Source organism: Centrocercus urophasianus, unplaced genomic scaffold (assembly GCF_019232065.1).
Source record: "Centrocercus urophasianus isolate 14NV4802_14NV808 unplaced genomic scaffold, USGS_Curo_1.0 seq_15, whole genome shotgun sequence".
In the NCBI taxonomy this organism is placed as follows: domain Eukaryota; kingdom Metazoa; phylum Chordata; class Aves; order Galliformes; family Phasianidae; genus Centrocercus; species Centrocercus urophasianus.
This window is the reverse complement of record NW_024884697.1, coordinates 13,656,032-13,676,108: the sequence shown is the minus strand read 5'-3', so window position 1 is coordinate 13,676,108 and position 20,077 is coordinate 13,656,032. Positions and strand designations below refer to the sequence as shown.

Genomic DNA, 20,077 nt, shown 5'->3' with positions numbered 1-20,077 from the left:
TTCTGATCTGACTGTAGAGTAGAAGCAGGTAAGGTCATTTAAACCAAAATGTTCACTATTGTTCACTATCTGCAATCAGACTGCAAGGAATACTGGAAATACAGTTGGAATTACCAAAACTTAACACAAAATGTGCTACAGAAGGGTTGAATATTCTCAAAAATAAAAACCTTGTCTATTTAAAATTGGACCATCTAACATTAGCAGAGACTTCAAAAACGTTGAAATTTTTGCATGCATTCATCAGAAAAGAGTAAAATAAGGATTTTAACTCTTATAGCTACTGCAAAGATAAAATCTTTGAGATTTGAGGATAGGAAAACCAATGTGAAAAAAACAAAAACAAGAACCACTCTGTGTGGAGTTCAAAGTCTGATGAAGTGAAATAGAACAAAGAAAAAAAACTGAGTAAAGACTTACTAAAGAAACGAGGCAGAGTGTCTCCAAAACTAGTTTTACTTGTTTGTATATTGATATTTTCTTCAGAAGAATAAATAAAAATACTGTTTTTCACAACCATTCTGTACTCTTAAAATTATCGCTAATTATTACACAGAACTGCTTCTCACCAGGGATTTTGAACATAGCAAAAGAAAAAATCATGTCCCCAATACCTTACAGCCTTCCACTGAAGAGAATAAAAACAAGAAATCACATTTTTGTAATCACCTTATACATATTTCTGTAATCACTTACTGCACTTACTTAATCTGTTAGATTTTTATACACCATCTTCCATAAAATAGTTTATAAAATTGCATATGAAAGGGATATAAAGGACATATATAGGCATATCTACATCTATCTATATATACATATATAGAGAGAGAGAGACACACATATATATCCCTTATAATTACGAACCAAGAACTGCAGGTACCCAGTAATCATCAACTGAAAACATGGCAGTAACCTTCTCAGACAAATACATACAACAAAAGAGGCCATGAAGTAACTTTCCACATGTTTTACTTCTTCCTAACCATGATTTATGTATGTCAGTATATCTCAAAGAGGAGATATTTGTGCAGGCATAAACATGGGACGAAAAACAAGAATTCAACTGCAGAACCCCTAATTTCTTATACAACCAGAACGTAGTTCTTGCAGAAGTGTTCATGAAAGTCAGTATTTCATGAAGACACTAACACAGAAATCTATGACTTTAAAGCTAGTATGAGGTTTTGTTAAAAGAAAAGACATAAAATAATGGTGCTGAAGTAGAAACCTCATATATTTCACCTTCCAACTTCACATCTTGCACAATCAAGTCCTCCTGATTTTCTGCTAGTGTAGGTATGTAAACACATGTATGTAATTTGCTTTTGTTGCCCAACTTCCAAATCAAATTTCTTGTCTACATAGTAGCACTCAAATAATGCAATTATTTCTAGGAGAATCTAGAACATTACATGTCACATACTTTAATTTCAAAATTGTCTCCATGTAGAACATTTATGACAGTGGCTGGAATAAATTATACATAAATTTGAAAACATTATAGATAAATTTTCTGTGTTACCTTCATTTGCAGCAAGGAAAATCTGTTCATCAGTTACTATTTTCCATTCAGCTTAATAGCTTGTATTTTTAAACAAGGCTACAGACTGTATCATGAATATTTGTTTTGCCCATGGGAAGAAATGAACTACAGAAAGCAATCAAAGATTCTCAGTGTTTGATTTTGCTTCCACAAAACAACCTATTTAGAAGTCTCCAAGGAGACATTTTAGGATCAATTGCATAAATTATGTTAGAGAGTCCAACAACAAGTCAGAACACAAATGAAGAATAAAACAGCCATGTTTCCTTCAGTGAAACAAGCATCCATTATTTAAAAAAAAAAAAAAAAAAAAAAAAAAGCAGTTTGCAGTTATTATTTGATTGGATTCTTGTTTTGAAGTATAAGAGCTGAAGTTGTTACAATTATTTTGAACAATTCAAAATTTGGAAAACCATATATCCTCACTGGTTTTGATTTAGAGTTTTAAAGTGAAATGGGAATATACTAGGTCTATTTCAAACTGTTTCACATTCTAGTCTGTTGCCATGATCCCAATCAACCAGAACTCATTAGCCACTGGGGGAGTGCAGCCACCACAAGATGAGTACATCAGCTACCCATTGCCAGCAACTGAAGATTTGCATCAGCAACAACAAGGAATCAATATTTTTTAGCACTCCCAGTGCAGCTGAGGTGGTGCTTAGCCCCTTGTAACTAGGCTGTAAGAAATGTAAGATCAAAAATAAGAGCAGCAGGGTCAAAATTCACGTCAGCAGATAAATAGGTATCACATACCTTTGTGGTATATAAAACATGTGCTGTGGAGGGGGTTTGTAGAGGATTCCTTCATACACAGGCCACAAACCGCTTAAAATTCTGAAAAGTGAACTCTTTCCACACCCATTGGGACCAGTGATTAAAAGATTCATGCCCTCTTCAACCTATAGTGATAATGAAAATGAAAAGATGTTACTGTGCAGTGCTCTAAGGCCCCCAGAAGGAGTTATGCAAGTATTCATATCAAATTATTAACCCTTTTCATTAATTACCTGCGTATTTTTTTTAGTGCAATCATTCTGAAAACTGTAGAATTAAATATAAGAATAAAAATCATTTCTATAAAGTCTGAGTATTTCTATAAGTTATGCTAATTATATCATTACATCAATCCATCACAGTCAGAATCAATTATTCTAACGTAAATTCAGTCCAAAATTGTTAACAGCACAAAGAGCCAAGCCATCAGTAATACTAATTTAAGCAAAGTGAGCTCGATCAAATGATTTGGAAAATATAATTACCAGTGTTATTTTGGGTGCAATACATTTGGTTTCATTCATTTAAACAGGACTCTGTGTATATATGAGTGTATATTCATGCACAATCACAATGTCAATATTTTATATAAACACATTGATTGTTATATTATAATTGCATTACATAATGTCTTTGTTGAGCCAAAGAAATAAATATAACTGTCCCTTTGGTTGTAAAGCTGTAATTCCACAAATCTGCAATTCCTACACGGGAGCCACTGGAAGCTTTGCTGTAACTAGGACCCTGCACTGCTAATTCAACTACTCCAGTTCCATACAGATGTGATGAGAGAAAAAACTCTGCTTTAGCTGAATTAAAGAGCCTGCTGCAATTATTCATATTACTGTTCCAGTCATTTCAACCATTTTTAAAAACAATACCATCAGCATTGGAACATAAGATCAGGATACATATGGCAGAAATGCAGTAAAGGACAGAGAACAGTACCAAGTGTAGCTACAACAGTCTTCATAAACTTTTTTTTTTTTTTTTTTTTTGATTAAAGACTCCACTGTTACAGTGTAAAGGACTGTGAAGCACGCTGTCAACTATTAGTACTGTTCTTCGTGGTTGTCAGGTAAAACTAACAACAGGCTCAGCTTTTTCACAGTTGCTGTGAACTCAGACTTTTAAAGGAGCCCATGTGAGCCAAGCATCCCAATTTTACTGATGTTACCTAACACGGATGTGGACTCTTGCATACACCTTTTAAAATCCTAGGTCTAATTTTTCATGTGTCAGCAGCACTATAAATCCTCTCTTCTTTTTCTTTGAGCACTACACAAGTCTGCCTCTACAAAGCTACTATGCCTACCTTTCTGGACTTCCCCTTTTATCCATATGCTCCGCCAAGTACTTAACATAAGGTACATGAATTCTGTGCTGTTTATGTTAATGTGATGGCAACAATTCTTGCATATCATCTTACTTTGAAGTTTAGTCTGGAAACCACCACATCGCCATTCGGGGTAATAATAGGAACATTGTCACAAATTATTCCATTTTCAACATCAATAACTTTTCCTAAAAAGAAAAAAAAAAAGCAACACTTAATGTTTTTTGAAACTTTCCATGAAGCAATGATACCCAACAGCCTTCGTGCACAGCTGGGAAGCATAAGTTAGTGCGTTCAGAAACTGTTTTATGCTCCCCAGGTTCCTCAAGTGAAAAATTTGGATAGTAAATCTTAGCAGGTCAGAATTACACTGTCAATATTAGCCAAGAGTGTGTAATGAATCCTATATTTTATCATAAATACACAATATACATCTCTTCATTGTATATATATACTATACACCCTTCTAACAGAACCTAAAAAAAAACAGGATCATAGACAAGTACCAGAAATTACTATTACATACAAGAAGCAAACAAAAAGGATTTCCCTTTGTATTAGAAGACTGCATCTTCTAAAACTTAGATTAACCTGAACAAAGGAAAATGAAGCTACAGAAAAGTTAAGCTCATTACAACAGGATCTGGTAGTATTTCCTTCAACTAAGGTTAAAGTCTCATGTCTTCTATTAGAAGGCTGTTTGTTCAGTTGCTTCCAACTTTGTCAAATTACAGCAAGCTGAAAAAAAGTTCTCTTTCATTTATCAATCTAAGTGCTATTTTTCTCTAACATAAGTTTCATTTGAAACAGTAGCACCAACATGAAACTATGGAAAACAAAACTGTTTTGCTATTGAAAAAAAGCCATGATTGCAACCTTCTCATACCACTGACAGGCTCCACTACCTTCAGACTTCTCAATGGCACTTGATATACAGCTGGGAGATCAACCACCCCCCATCAGCCATGCAGTTTTCACAGGTTCATGAACAGGCAGACAGATTTGGCCAAGACACTTTTCAGAAAAGGGCTGTACCTTTTTTCACTCCAACTACAGGAATATTTGCACTTGAGCTGGCACCTAACTGTGGAGAAAATCTCAAGCAAATTTGCAAAATTCACTCATGTTTCTGAAGAAAACAATTACAGGAGAAAAACTGTAGTTTAAAAAAGGATGTATGACACACAATAGTAAGCTAAGTACTAAGTAAACTTAATTCCCATTCCCTAAAGTCAGAGTGATTGACAACCACAGTGTGCTTTTAAACCTTGTAATCAGAAATACAATTTTACAGAACTACTGTACAAATGTATACAAACATATTCCAACTTTAAAATTCTGAATATCAGATACCTTGTATATATAGCAATATAATCATCTGTTAAAAATATTCTAATATTTCCCATATTTTCACAATGTTCTTATTGACAATGGTGAATGCAAGGCAAAGCACAGTCATTCTTCAGGTACATAAGTTTGTACTGGACAATTTAAAAGGAGTGTGTGGAAGAGCTGTGAATATTGAGAGTTTTCTAACAGTGGAAATGTACATGCATGTGATCACGTGTACTTTTATCCACATAAAAATCCACTCTGTAGGGATTTCTAAAGTACCAAGACTGAAAGAAAGGAGGAAAGCCAGCATACAATGGTACAATGGCTCTTGTCAAAAAAAGTCCAGGGCCCGTGGCCTAGATTCATCTGGCCTCAATTCTGCTTAAGTCCTTGTGCCTAGAGTTCCGTACTGGCCAGCTGCCTCTGAGAGCCTGCAACCACTGCATACCAATGTTAGCCACTGCAACATGGGTGGAATTCAGGCTAGGTGAGATGTGCCACACAGGTGGAATCAAAGCTCAAAAGGAAACACAAACAGTATTCTTTCACATCTGAATGTATTACCTTTAATTTTTAAAATACAGAGTTATCTAAATGGCCCCAAAATTACTTTGCTGTTTCAAATAACTAAATGAATTTTTCTCTCGTACATGACAAAATGTAACAGCCGTACAACATCAAATGCCAGCCAAACACTGCCAAGACCTACAAGATTAAGGCATCAGCTGTTTCCACAGCTATCCACTGCACTGCATCACAACGTTTCGAAGGGCCTTGTCAGGAGACCATTGAGAAATTTGTGCAGAAGGGTAATGCTGTTTAAAGTGTCTGAACAAGTATTTCATAAGGAGCGCTCTGGTGCTTTCCACTCTAGTGAGATTTAAGTTTTCAGAAACTGGAGGGTGAGAATGAGGTTTTCCAACACCAAAGAAGATAAAAAAGGGAGATGGTGTATAATGGAGCACAATAAGAAATAGATGAACACAGGAAATGCTTTGTGAAGGGCGCAGACAGAAAGACAGAGGCTCCAGAATGATACAAGCTAGGGACAGGAGGAAGAAGCTGCATATTCATCAGGTTATTTGGGAGAGGGGGCAGAGAGAGCTGTCAGCACATTTCCGGTAGAATATCCTCACTACAAGATGAAAAGGTGAGCAAAGGCTGAGAGTAACTGAAAACAAATTATTATTTTTGTCAAAAACCACTGAACCAATTTCTCTTTCCCTCCTACCCTAAACAAAATAATTACATTTGAAGATGAAAATGTTACAGTTTCCTTTTTCTGAAAAAAAAAAAGAAGTTAGAGGAAAGCAGGCACTGTCTACGCAGTGATAATAATACCATCACCACAACCACCACTTAAAATAGTACAGCTGAAATACCTTTTTCACTGTAAGTTTTCACAGAAAACATCTGAGCAATCTCTGTGGAAACGTTCTAGCAAAGCACTGCACAAACACCGAGTTACAAAACAGCAGAAAGATAAAACAGAAGGCAACGCGGCCTCTGGGGCACTAAAACTGAGAGAATGATTTGTTATAGAAACAAATCCTGTTCATCTACTGCCCTCTGCACCAGCCAGGCATTCCCCCAGGAGAAAGATATAAAAAAATGTGACTTAATTACCCTTGATTTCTAAGGGTCCATTGACATGTGATTCTATTTTATCTTCATTCTTACTGTTGTTTTCAGCGCCTTGAATAACAGCAGTTCTCTTGTAGATGCCTCTCTTCACCTCATCGAAGACAGAAAACATGTTGTAGACACGGGCTGTGTATCCTGCTAACTCAGTAACCTGTGAAACAGCAAATGCCTCATTGCAGTTATACTTCACAGATTCTGCACATGAAATGCTTGGCCAAAGATTCAAGAAAAACATTCCCAGCTATTCTCAGTTATTACCTCTGGAAAGATCAGTGATGCATCTTTTGTCACCTATCAGTTCTTCCTCCTTTGAGATTCTGTCCTAACCAAAATGCCACCCACAGCTTGTAACAGCCAGCAGACACAGTCTGAGGAGGACAGATGCCAGCCAATGTAATTTACTATTGCTCCAGTAAATAAGGAGGTTGCAGGGACTGTTCTTTTTCATCGATCAGTACAATCTTTAACCTAGGCAGAATTGCTAGCTTAGTTCAAATTAGCCTGTCATACAAGAAAAAAACAAAATTTCTGCATTTTCCAGGAAAATACAGACTGACAGCAGTTAGAAAAATAGGCACCTGTAATTATATGGTTACTTCCTTGTGTGCTCCAAATCTCCAGCGAGAAAGATGTGTTTCTCCTGTGTAAAACAGGCAGCACAAGGGCATTTGCTAATGAAAAATACTGCGCAGAAAAGAAATGATTGTCCTATAATCTGCATGCTGGGTACCAGAGCCAAATCTGAGATCCTGAATTGCAGATGGGAATTTTTAAAATAGTGAAGTCTCTTGTAGGGCTTTATGATTTTTTTATCCCTTTATCTCAGTTACCACCTGGTGAAAACAGGAAGAACAGATCTCTCCTCCAGGAGATTTCTTATTCACAGGCACTGACATTGCCAAAACTCCTAAAGAACTACCTCCATCTGCTGGCAGCAAAGAATTAAACCTGGGCATCTTATGTATGAATTATGAGATGTTTTTAAAATGAAAGATTTTTATAGTAAACACGGAGAGCAAGATAAGAATAGCGAGAAAATCAGCATGAGATTATAAAATGTGTAGCTTGTAGTTAAATACATACAAGCTATAATTCATCCCACCTGCAATGGGCATAAAAAGATTCAATATATGGAGAAACAATCCTGTGAAAATTTCACTGCACTAGACACAGATCTGAGTACTAGACAGGGTCAGTGCTCCACTGGAGATTAACAATTACACAACATCTCAAAAAACTCAGTTTGAAGAGAATAACCAGCCAATATTTCAATTCCACCAACAAGCAGTGATGCTTGATGGAGAAAATCCTGCACACAGTGAAAAACGTAACAACTGCACCCCACAACAACAACAAAAAAATGTGTAGGAAGTTTCCAAACCATGATTCTACAAACTTGCTTCATCATAACACTAAGTGCTACCATCTAAATATTGACCCACAAACAAAAGATGAGCCAATGTTATCTGCAAGCTGAACAATGCTGACTAGAAAATGGGCAATTGGGTGGATTGGGTAGGCAAGAACTGGAGTCTCACTGTCACTTGAAGTGGATTGAAGCATGCTGTCATACTGGAAACTGCCTGAACCACAAAGCAGGAATGATAAACTGGTTGAAGTACTGCAGTATTTAAGAAAAGTAAAGTGTAAATTTAAGATAGAAGCTCAAAGAGCTGATTTTTGATCTCATGCTGGCTGCATTATAATTTCACTATACGATAAACCTCATGAATTTGTTCAGCTGTTACTACCGTGTTGCAAGGAATTTGTTTTTCCAAAATATAATTGCACAATGTTTGTAAGTCCCCACACAGATCATATAAGTGACTTAGATATTGAAAATAAAGTAGAATAACATCCGTGCATAATAGCTTATCTGGCAGTCCCTCTAGAGCAGAGGTCAGGCAGGGAAACAGCCAAAGCTGCATAAGGCAGAATCACAGTCCATTAGAACTCTGCGGAAAAACAACACAGACTCTGGCCTTATCAGAGACTGTTTGAAGGTGCCAAACTACCCCTCCTCTTCCAATTTAAAAAGCTGTAGCTATTAATGCTGGATTCCAAGTAAAGGAATTCATAATCTTTGATTGCGGTGCGTGCCTCCTCCCATTGCACTGGGAAAAGGCATCCCACGAAAAGGACAAACAAAAACTAACTCAACAAACACAGAACCACATTCAGAAGGAAACACTGAGAAGAGTAACAGCTTTGCCTGGATTTTCACTTGCTTAATAGTCTGTGCCTAGAGAAATCGCCTGGAGAGATCACAGACAGACTGCAACTAGGGTGCTGACACCCATATCTGATCCTCCAGACAAACATCCTGCATTTATGGGCTATTTGCAGTCATACGGCAGATTTTTCCTGATAAAATTTCTCTGCTGTACAAAATTACTTACAAATTAACAGGTTCAGAACAGTTTAAGTGGACAGGAAATAAGTGTTCAGTTCTTTCTGCATTTCTTATACTTTTCAACGTGAGAGTCCCAATTCTCTGGTCCACTGAGAAGACGACAACCTGAACTCAGGTTTGTGCTCCAAGCAGAAGAAGGCTCTGAACCTCTATCAGCCAGATTCTGGGAATTTCTATTGCTCTCTGATGGCACCTGAACACAGGTGTTAAAGATAATATCCGTGTTGCATCATATCAACAGCTGTGCACTTCAGACTCATTGTGGACCTAACTCTAAAGATCAAACTATCAGTTCAAAGTTTACCATAGATTTAGTTGAGACAGTATTTACCTTAAAAAATAATATTTTTTTTTATTTTTACATTAGATGTAAACCCATTTTACTTTTACTTCTTTTACGTTTTGCACATGACTGACGTACGATACCTCTTTGTATGAAGACATAATCCTTTCAATAGCATCTGCACCAGAGATCAGTAGGTTTCGTGATGTGGTGAAAGCTTCTGTTCTTTCACTAACCATTGCCTGCTTCTGGCCGTCTTCTAATTCTGAAAGTTTTTTAAAAGAAGAAAACTGTTAAAATATTCTTCTGAAAGTTATCTCCATAGATCAAATTATCATCAAAATGTGAGCTTTTAAATTAAATCAAGAAAAATTAAACTCTATAAAAACAACCCTTCAGAAAGAACCGTTGAATGTAATTAGCGTAGACAGCTTGGTAACAAAGGGTAAAGGGAATGTACGAAATGCATCTTCTTGTGCCAAATATCCTATTCTTTTATACTACTTGTCTCCTTGGGTAATTTCATCCTAACATACAATTATCCAATTTACAATTTTTCAAAATATGTAAAAGTGAAACCTAAACACTGATCTGAAGCAGATTTTTGATAGCACTTTTTTACTGCTTTTGTATTCGCATATTTGTTTTCAGCCTTGCTTATTTACCTACTTATTTACGAAAGAGACATTTGTCTTGATGCAAACTTTGTAACATGGCAATATTTCTATAAGAAAGCAGTAAGTTCTTCTCTTATTAAAGACGTGTTTAAATAGAATACCTCTTTCTCTCAGAACAGTTTCTGTGTTCATCAGACCCCAAGAAGAATACAGCAAACAATATTCTTTCACTTGGGAACTGCCTCACCTCCCTGGCAAGATCAAATTCCAGAAATCTACAGGCAGTATCAAAGCCAGACCTATCCTTCTATCTTTATTAGACACGTGGATCTAAATACTATCTATCTTTTTCACTGACATATCAAAAACAAATCCCTACATAATTAAGTTTTGAATCACTGAAATATTACATGGATCATCTGTGGAAAACTTTCTATACTTCTCATATATTAACTTTGCTTATATACCTCAGCTATATGTTTTTCCTGTCCTCAGATATTTCTACAATGTGATTTTTTAATAATTTAACCAGTGAGTACACTGTCATCTGATTGTGTGCAATCTAGCCACTTAGGCCACAAGAAGAGGCATGGTTTAAAAAAAAAAGAGAGAGAGAGAAGATGAAGTCTCTTGCAAAGAAAGGAAGGATTATGAAACTCCTGCACATGATGGCCTCATTTATTTACAAAGTCATTTTCACTCCAGGAAGAGTAAACTTTGGTGATAGCAAGAATTCAGTTAACTCACTGCTATAAACTAAAATAACATTTGTTTCTGATTTCTCAGAGAGCCAAACTTTACTGGTTTTGTTGGGATTCTAGCTCATACAGCCCACAGTATGCAGAACTACCAAAAATAAATCATTTAGGAACTGGCCTAAAGTAGTATTTCCTCCTGGATGCATTTGCTTTCAGCTGCTTCCAGCACCCAGGCTTGCTCACTTACCAACAACATGGAGATCTCTGCATACTGTTCATTTTAAGCATACTCCAAAAAGGGGTATTTGACAAATTAAAATTACACAGAATTTATGACTGTTTTGCTGTTTCAAAACATCTCTTACAGGTCTAACCCATCAACATTTTGTGGACTTGCCTCTGTTTGAAGAAGTGTGACACTGAAACAGTGCAGACAGATTGTCCCTACTTCACGCAGTATGTAAACATTTCCCTTTTAATTTATGTAATTCACACTCCTTCTTGTGTTATAACCAAAATAAGAGTTCATTATGTCCACCAAAATCTGAGCCTTATTTTCAAAAATGGCTAATTCTCAGAAACTGATGAGACATTTGGAACACCAAAGGTTTAATACAACAAAAATGAGAAATATCATCAAATGGAAATCTTCTCTTTGCCAGTTAATTTCCTATTTCCTAAATATCCCCATTAAAAATGATTCTTTTTTTTTTTTTTTTTTTCCTTTTATTGCAGTATATAAATATATATTTTTAAGATTTCTTTCTTTCCCCTGAGGAAGTGTATGAAATCTGCTACTTTACACCCGAAGTCTCAGGTCTGGTCACAGAAGAAGTTTTATGCACTTACTTTATTCTGGCAATTTGTCCTGAAGTCCAACATCTGTTCCTTCAGATTTGAATTAACTAGCACCTGACCTGCTGAGGCCTAGGGCACCACTTTGCCAGCTAGATAAATGTTTGATCCAAGTCCAAGTCTGTTCAATTCTTTCAATACTTGTTACACACTGGTTCTGACAGTATCATTTGTCAGTATTAATTACATGTTTATGAAGAACCATTACAATATGCCTCAGGGCTCCATACTAGTTTCACGCTCTAACGTTATGTTGCTGGTACAAATATTCTTTACTTTACAACATGAATTATCTCTGTATCTTCTTTTTCTACATTTCAAAAATATTTATCAAAAATACACTCATGAGTAACAAGAATGCTATTTAGTTGAGCATGCACACAAATCAATTATCCATCATTTGTTCTATATACTTTCACTGTGGCTTAATCCTCGCAAAGGACAGTCTTTTTCATTTTTTTCTTCATGCTGTAATACCAGGGAGATACACACAATGTGCAATCAAATGACTTTTCTCTGACTGCACTCGTTCTCATCCTGCAGATGGACTCTTACACTGATGATGGCACTCTCACACTGATGGTGATTCTCACTCAGCACTTCTGCTTCCGCTTGCACAACCTTCACTAGTTGCATGAGGTGAAACAGTTTTTACAAACTCTTCTGTTTGGAACAGGACCTTCTGATATTTCTGAAGCTGTTAGCAGGATGCCAGCGAGGGTGCTGATATGGTGTCCCCTGAGCCATGGGACAGGCAGCAGCTCAGGCTGCTAACACCCAGCCACATGCAAGCACAATTGTGAGACTACTAAATAATGTGCGGGCAGGTCGAACCGAGCTTGTCAATTCAGCTGAACAGCCCTGATCTGAAACGTCCTTACAAAAACCTGCACTGAAAACAACACCTTTATTCCTATTTAAATGTACCAAATTTAAAACTCATCCTCCTGCTTACATTGTAGTATCCATGCTTAATGAATCCTAGGGAGTTTGTAACGTTTTCTGCAATTCCACCTGTGCATAAGGCAACCTGTTGAGGCAAACTCTGACTTGTCTTCATCCCCCCTCCCTACCTTCCTTCCTTTCTGCTCTCTTTTTTCTTATAGCATTTACAATAACAACAGTCTCAATTCACTTCTTGGAGAAGTTATGTCAACAGAATGTCAAAAATGATTACACGAAAGCCTTCATTGCTCTTCTCCCAGTGAGTCAGGGAAAAACAGCAGTTCCTAACAGCCAACATGTAATACAATAACTAGCTATAGTTACACTGTGGTTTACAAAACAAGGAGATAAGCTCTCTAGGAAAGCCAGCAAGAAGTATTGTATTTTAAAATAGTAGGAGTTGCTGCAAGAACCAGCATGGCATCCCAATGACAGCCAGTGAATGAGAACTGCAACTGTCGTTATAATCTCATGGGAGTACCCCTTAAGCCCCAAATGATAACTCTTTGTCAGCTTTATGCTCTAAGCTGTATCTTTTGCATTGCTCCTCCCCCAACTGACTTGCTATGCCTGAGTTACACATGAGACACGGATGTGGTAAAAAGAAAAAAAAAAAAAGCTGTGAACAATAAAGAAATGTGAACAACACTGAAGGAAAGCAGTCTTTTGAGGATGTAACTTTACAGAACCATTTGGAAATAAATAAAAATGGTATTACCGCCATCTGCAAATCCTGTTGCGGTGATGATGGGCACAGCGACCATGACCATGCCACAGCTACTCCAGACGTACTTCATCAGGAACTGCTCTATCATGATGTACCATAAGCGTTTGGATAAAATGAGATTCATTTGATCTGCCAAAGCCTTGTAGCTTTTTTGCAGTTGTTTCATTTCCACCTACAGTTTAAATAAATACATTTATGCAATACAGCAAAAATATACATGCCATCCAAGATACATTCGCACATGTGCATGAACCAATCAAGTATCCAGAGCTGTGGTCCCTAAGTGTGCAGTACTCCATAGTCACAGTGCTGTATTCTCATATTCTCGCAGCAGAAGTGCACAGCTTTATTGAAGCCAGAGGACCTGGCTCTTACTTATGTCACTGTCCCTTTATGCCACATTGGGAAGCTTTCAGTTCTTAGCATCTGATATATATAAGAACATATGACTTGTCACTATAGCTAACTCTAGCAATCAAAACAGGATTGATTCTACATCCTTTAAGGAACATGCAGCTGAAGAGTTTCACAGCAACCGAAACTCCTCAAATTGTAAAGTGTTTGGGGATCAATTATCTCTGACTTAAATCTGCAGAGCTCTTTGCTGAAACGCAATGCTTCTTGTTTTTGTGAACGGCCTAGAGGAAGAGAGAATTATCCCAAGAGGTTTAACAAGTCAAAGATAGTTCCAAGTCAGTATGACATCATGCACTCAGTTCAAGCCAGAAGATGTGGGAACAGAAGAAACTGTTTAATTTAGCTGTACTGCAAACACTATGGTAGGCAGCCCTGGAGAACGATCGCTTCTACCAAAACAAACCATCTGCATTATATAATTGTTGCTTGGACTGAAAGAGTTGGAAACACCTCAGGCTAGTTACCAGTCTTCATTTTCACCTCATGTGAAACCACTTGTTTTTCCAAGTCATGCTTGAAAGCTGTAACAGCCAAAATTCACTTCTAATAAAAATACTAAGAATTCCTTCATAAGGTGGCTTTAAAACAACCCGTTAGTTTATGTAACTATGGCTGCTGAAGTACTGTACTTAGGCTATTTTAAGGCTCTGATGACTGCATCTTTGCTTAGCTATGTAAAAGAGTGTCAAAGGTTGTTTTGGTCTCTGTGCTATCACAAAGACGTCCCCTAGTCTTTCTGCTGTGGCTTGCTAGTGATTCCTAAAGCACTAAAGCTGGGAGCTCACAAACAAGGAAGGGAAAAGAAAAGCCTGGAAGAGTTAAGAGGAGTGCACTGGGTGGGGAAAAAACAATAGTGACGATCGGCTTTCTAGAAAAGCACAGGGTACAGCTGCAAAACAGGAACACTGTCAGAGCACAAGGGAACTGCACTCTGCTCCCCCCAGACACTGACTGTGAGATTGCATTTTCCTAGGAAACGGGAAGTGCAAGCCGTAAACAGGTTTAAATGTCAGAGGGACCACAGTGTGTGCACAGGGTGGCAGGGGAAGCACCGGTCAGCTCCAGTGCTGAGGAAGCAAGCCCAGCACACTCAGATTTCCCTCCTTACCTTGTGCCCCCGGTAAAAGGCGATCTCTTCCACGTTGGCGATGATGCGCGAGTGCATGAAGCGCAGGTAGCCCTTCTTGTGCGCCTCCTCGGCCACCAGCTTGCCAAACTTGGGCGAGCAGGCTTTGAGCACGCGGGCCGTGGCGTAGACAACAAGGCCGGCCAGCAACGTGGGCCCGATGGGGTTGGCACCCCGGGAGCGTGCCGTGCGGATCAGGGTGTAGGAGGTGAGCATGACATCCAGGATGGGCTTGGTGAGGTTGGAGTAGAGGTGAGCCACCGACTGCGAGAACATCATGATGTCCTCGGTGAGGGACTGGTCGGGGTTGGCCAGCCGCCCGTCCATGCTGATCACTCGGTAGTAGGTCTGGTTGGCGAAGTAGATCTCGTAGGCATGATTCACCAGGCGCGTGCGGAAGGCGAGGGCCAGCTTGCACTCCAGGTACCGGATGGTGCTGTTGACAAAAGTGGCCGGGATGGCGATCATCAGCCATTTGACCAACTTGACGACAAAGCTCCGGGGCTCTTTTTCCACGATGCTCTTCACGATCTTCCCGTCGAGGGCCGCCACATAAATGGAGAGGAAGGTCCTGGAAACCAGCGCGACGGAGTGGAGGCACAACAAGCCGAGCTCGGCGCTGACCAGCTTGGGGAAGAACAGCCTGCGCAGCTCCAGCAGCTGTTTCAAGAACTCCGCGTTGACCGCCGGCGAGGTTCTGCCCCGGCCGCCGCCGCCCTGCGCCGCCCCCCGGCCCGGCTCAGCGCGGCTGCCCGCCCGCCTCAGCCGCCGCCGGAGGACGGGGTAGAGCACCTTCAGCCCGTACGCCGCGGCCAGCAGGCAGGCAGCGCGCTTCGCGGCGCTGGAGCGGCTCCATTGCAGCCGGCGGGCCGCCGCGCGCAGCATGTGGGTCATCGCGCCCGCCCAGCACCGCTCCTAGCGGCGGCGGCTCATCCCCGGCAGGAAGGCCGGCCCCGCGGGCTCCTCGCCGGACTGCCGGGCCGGGCTCCCGCCGCGACAGATGCCGAGTGAGCGCTGCCTCCCCCGGGGTGACGGTTTCCTTCCCGGCCCGGCGCGTTGCACAACGCGGCCCGGCCCGCGACACGCCATTGGCTGCGCCGAGCGGGGCGGCACCTCCGGCGACCCGGCCGCTCCGCGCCGCTCGTCGGCCGCAGGCTTGGCCCCGGAGGCGTCGCGGTGGGACCGCGGCTCGCGGGCCTTCGGCGCTCCGTCGGTTCCCCCCCGCGGCCGCTCGGCCCGCCTCGCCGCACTCCGCGGCCGCTCGGCCCGACCGCCGGCCCCGCGCCCCTCCCTGCCGGAGGAGGGACTCGGGTAGGAAGCGCGGCCCGGCGGCCGAGGGGCTGCGGGGGGTGCCTTCCTGTCATATGCGGGTGTGTAACAAAGCGTTTGTCTGCCGTGGATGAGGACGAGCGGATCTGGAAAATGCACTGCAGGCGTTCAGGGAGCTCTCCCCTAGAAGTGGGCAGGGGCCCGTGCACCCAGCTGTGACCCTGCACGAGCACAGGCAAACTAAGCCGCGTTAGTGTTACGGACGAGTCCTTGCGTAGAGAGCACTGATCAGGGTTGGACAGTAATGCAAGCTTAGGGGTGAGCAAATGGTTTGAGAGAGCTTCGCTTCTGAAAATCAGGCAGCGCATCCTCAGCTGCAGGTGCTGTCCAAAATGCCCTCGGGCTGAGATCAGCAAAACACAGCCAGGCAGCATCCATTGCTTGCTCCCTCCTTGGGGGTTGCTCAATTTATTTCCCTAGTGCACTGGAAGTTATGTACAGATGTGGAGTAATCCTGGGACTTACTGGAATTTCTGCCACTGAGAACAGGGCAGAGATCTGGATAAAGGTCCTTGTAGCTTTTTTTTTTTTTTTTTTTCAGTGCACAACTCAAAGCATAGGAAAATGTCAAACTGTGAAGCGGAGTAGTACAGTAGTACCGCTAAGTTTCAGTTACTAACCAGGCCTGGGTTCACCGCTGATTACTTTGTCAGCAAAATAAAAAGGTTGCTCAGGGCATTGACAGGATACAGTGGCTGAGAAAGCGCCTTGCTGAGGGCTTGTCAGACTTTAATTCTGATCTGCAGTTAAGCACTTTGCATTCTGGCTTGCGAATATCACAGCGTGCTCTTGGAGCTCTCTTGCCAAACCACAGTTATTTGCAACATTTCATTACTCCAGCATTTTCGTACTGAGGGAGAGTTCACAGCTCTCTTTCGGTTCTGCATGTCTGCTGACCTTTCACTTCAGACCTTTCGGTGGCTTGGTAGCAGAGCTGTGAGTGTGGGTGTACACCCACAGTTGGGTCTGCGGGGAGGTTTAGGTAAAGCAAATCTGGCTGTGCAGTGTTTCAGTCAATGAATGCAATGTATTTCGATTGTTTTCAATCTGCTACCAACACTGAACAGGACTTCTAAAATATGCTTCTAAAATATGCTGCACCATGTACTCTGACATGGTGAGAAGAGATTTCTGGATTTTTTTTTAATTTTGAGCTGTTCACGTATGTATGGAGTGGGGCTTTGGTTAGAGCCAAGTTCAGCGGAGGATGATCATACAAATCCTTACTCAGCTAAGTAACTCACTGAAGTGCTTCCAAAGTTTCTGTTGACTTCAGTGTAATCACTTGCATGACTGTGGAAAGGCACCCAGAGAACTAGTTGGCATTATCAAGTGAACCAGTGACAAAGCACGCCTTTAAATTCAGCAAGGGACACAAGATGTCTGACATTTGATTTTGAATTTGTAGTAGAAGAAAATGACCTATGCCTACTTTAGAGAAGCTTTTTGCTATAGGCATATACTCCAGCATACTATCCAAATGTAGCCATTTGTTTGGGATGAGGTGATCTAAGCTGAGCAAGAAAGGGTGAAAATGGGGATAGAGTACTGTTCTGGCAGTACTCTATCCCTGGTTGTGACTTCAGGGACATCCATGGTTGCTGCTGTAAATTTAAATGCCGCATGACCTGTAGTTTATGAGAATGTGTGCATAAGGGACCTGAGTAGTCTGGTCGACAGTATAATCCATGGCAGACTGATCACAAACAGCTCTTATTTATGACAGTGACCTGATTCTAGACAGAATATTGCTCTAAAAGTGCAAACTGGATACAGGGAGATGGAGAGGGAAAGGGCCCAGTCACAGTGAGCTACTGACTAATGACATCAAATGAAGAATGACACTTCTAATGCTTAGGCTCTAGAACTTATGAACCTTAATATCTGGATTTTTTAGATTTATTTTGTTGTTAGATTAATTTATCATTCCATCATGATAACTCAGCTGAAACCAGCAACTGCAGAACGCAATTATGAGAAGGGTTTGTCTATTCGATGCTTTCAAAGTCTCAAATATGTTATGTTCTTTTTTCTTTGCACTGCTAAAGGTTTATCTTCTCAGATCTTCAGAAAATAATGTTAACATTTCTGCATTGATTCTGCACTGTAAACATGAGATGCATGCTACATACAGGTGTAAGTGGTAAAATCATGGCACTAGTATCCATTAGTGATGGTTATATTTGCACTGCATCCCAAATACTACATTTGCTGCCATCTTTCATGACTCAAGAATTAATCTGAAGGGACTGCGGCTGGTGGGTATGACAACAAAAATTAATCTATTGATTATCTCTCATTTGGGAGACTTCTAAATATTAACAATAAGCAAGCTGGTTCAGATCATTGCTCCATGTTTTCAGCTGTGAGAATTTCATGAGACACTGAGTTTTCTTCTAAGAAATATTCCACTCTTACAAGAGGTTTTTGAGTGTCTTGAACTCAGATAAACTCTTACATAAGTAATAATATCTTTTGACAAATTCCTCAGATCTGTTTAGTGTGTATGAAGAGGGTCTGCTTGTTTGGACTCTGGCTTCACAAGATCCACTTCATGGCCATCTGTGCCTGTTCTGGAAAAGACATTGAACAGCAGAGCTCCCTCAGTCCATACTACTTCTGAGTTTGTCAGCCTCTGTCCCATATCCACACCCACCATGAATGCAAGAACTAAATATACTCTCCACCCTCTCCTTTTGGCCAGTGGCAAGACCTTCCATTTTATTTCATAGACTCATAGAATCATAGAATGGCCTGGGTTGACAAGGACCCAATGATGGCCTACTTTCAACCCCCCTGCTGTGTGCAGGATCACCAACCACTAGGCCAGGCTGCCCGGAGCCACAGTTTTACAACTTCCTTTTTAAAACTTTCAGATTTTCCTTAAAAATGCTATCAAGACTATAGCAGTCATTCTTTTCTACATGTTTATAAGGCATGGCATCTGAAAGTGGAACGCATATGCTGGTGCTACACAAGTTGATTTTCTGACAGGATTTTGCTCTTGGTTGGTGTGTAAGATGAATTATTTCAAAGTTTATACCTGTCAGTATGCTGTTGTCAGTGGTACTGCCCCAGCAGATGGTCTTTCAGGCAGATACAATCCCACATTCTTCTCAGCTGGGCTTTGAATTTCAGTCTGTGTAGATCATATGTCTCTGAGGTGGATGGTTTCCTACATCTCTGGCTTCTCTGCTATCTAATCTTTGAGCTAAAGCATCATTTCTTTCCATTTATGCTCACTTCCAGCTCCTTCAGACCTGCTGTAATTGAGCTCAGCAAGGAGTGTACATCAAGAGAAAGAACTAGAAGAGATAGTCTCTCATCATGCAATTTCAACACAGCAGGGGAAAAAACGGCCTTCTGTTGTATGTTGGGGTAGTCATTGGTTTCAATACATGTTTTATTTAAACCGAGGTTGATTTTCATTCTTTCTACTTGTTCTACAAGTGTGTATTTCACTCTTTTACAGATTTCCCAAATCCCAAATGAATGCTACTCACCTCGTGTTGCACAATTTACTGTCATTTTTTTCTGATGTAACACTGAAACCTGGTACATGAACATAAAGAAACCCACTGTGTTTCTCTTTAGATGCTTGGCTGAAGATTAGTATTTTGTGGTCAAGCTTTAAGAAAAATTGGGTTTTCTGAAATGTCTAGATTTCTTTGAACTAAAGCTCTTAGGGCAAATCAAAAAGGCCAGCTGTTCTTTAAGGATGAATGGGGGAAGGGCTTTTAGTCAAATTAATTGAAAAAGAATTCTATCATTGAAGATAAACTATTTTTTGAAGGGGAAACTTTGTTTTTAAAACAAGTTTTGACTGTTAAATTTTCTAAAAAGGGCAAAATAGCAAAATACTTTAGGCAAAATAGCCAACTAAATTCATAAGAATGGTATTACTGTATTTCTGAACTGCCTTGTTTCTCAAGAAGGGAAATTGGTAGAGGAGTTTTCCAAGCAAAAGTTTTAACTTGGAACAGGCTATTTTATTTTATTTTATTTTATTTTATTTTATTTTATTTTATTTTA

General features: G+C 40.3%; 1 protein-coding gene across 1 annotated transcript in view; it reads right to left on the bottom strand.

The window, feature by feature from the left end:
- ABCD2 (ATP binding cassette subfamily D member 2) overlaps nt 1–15,610 on the bottom strand; it is a 45,024-nt gene extending 29,414 nt beyond the window's left edge. Inside the window, exons 1-6 of the mRNA XM_042815637.1 lie at nt 14,699–15,610; nt 13,165–13,345; nt 9,475–9,596; nt 6,618–6,786; nt 3,750–3,844; nt 2,300–2,445 (exon numbers count right to left, since the gene is read on the bottom strand). Coding sequence (XP_042671571.1) covers nt 2,300–2,445; nt 3,750–3,844; nt 6,618–6,786; nt 9,475–9,596; nt 13,165–13,345; nt 14,699–15,610 — 1,625 coding nt within the window. The remainder of the gene's footprint in view (nt 1–2,299; nt 2,446–3,749; nt 3,845–6,617; nt 6,787–9,474; nt 9,597–13,164; nt 13,346–14,698) is intronic.
- Between the last annotated feature and the right edge of the window lie 4,467 nt (nt 15,611–20,077).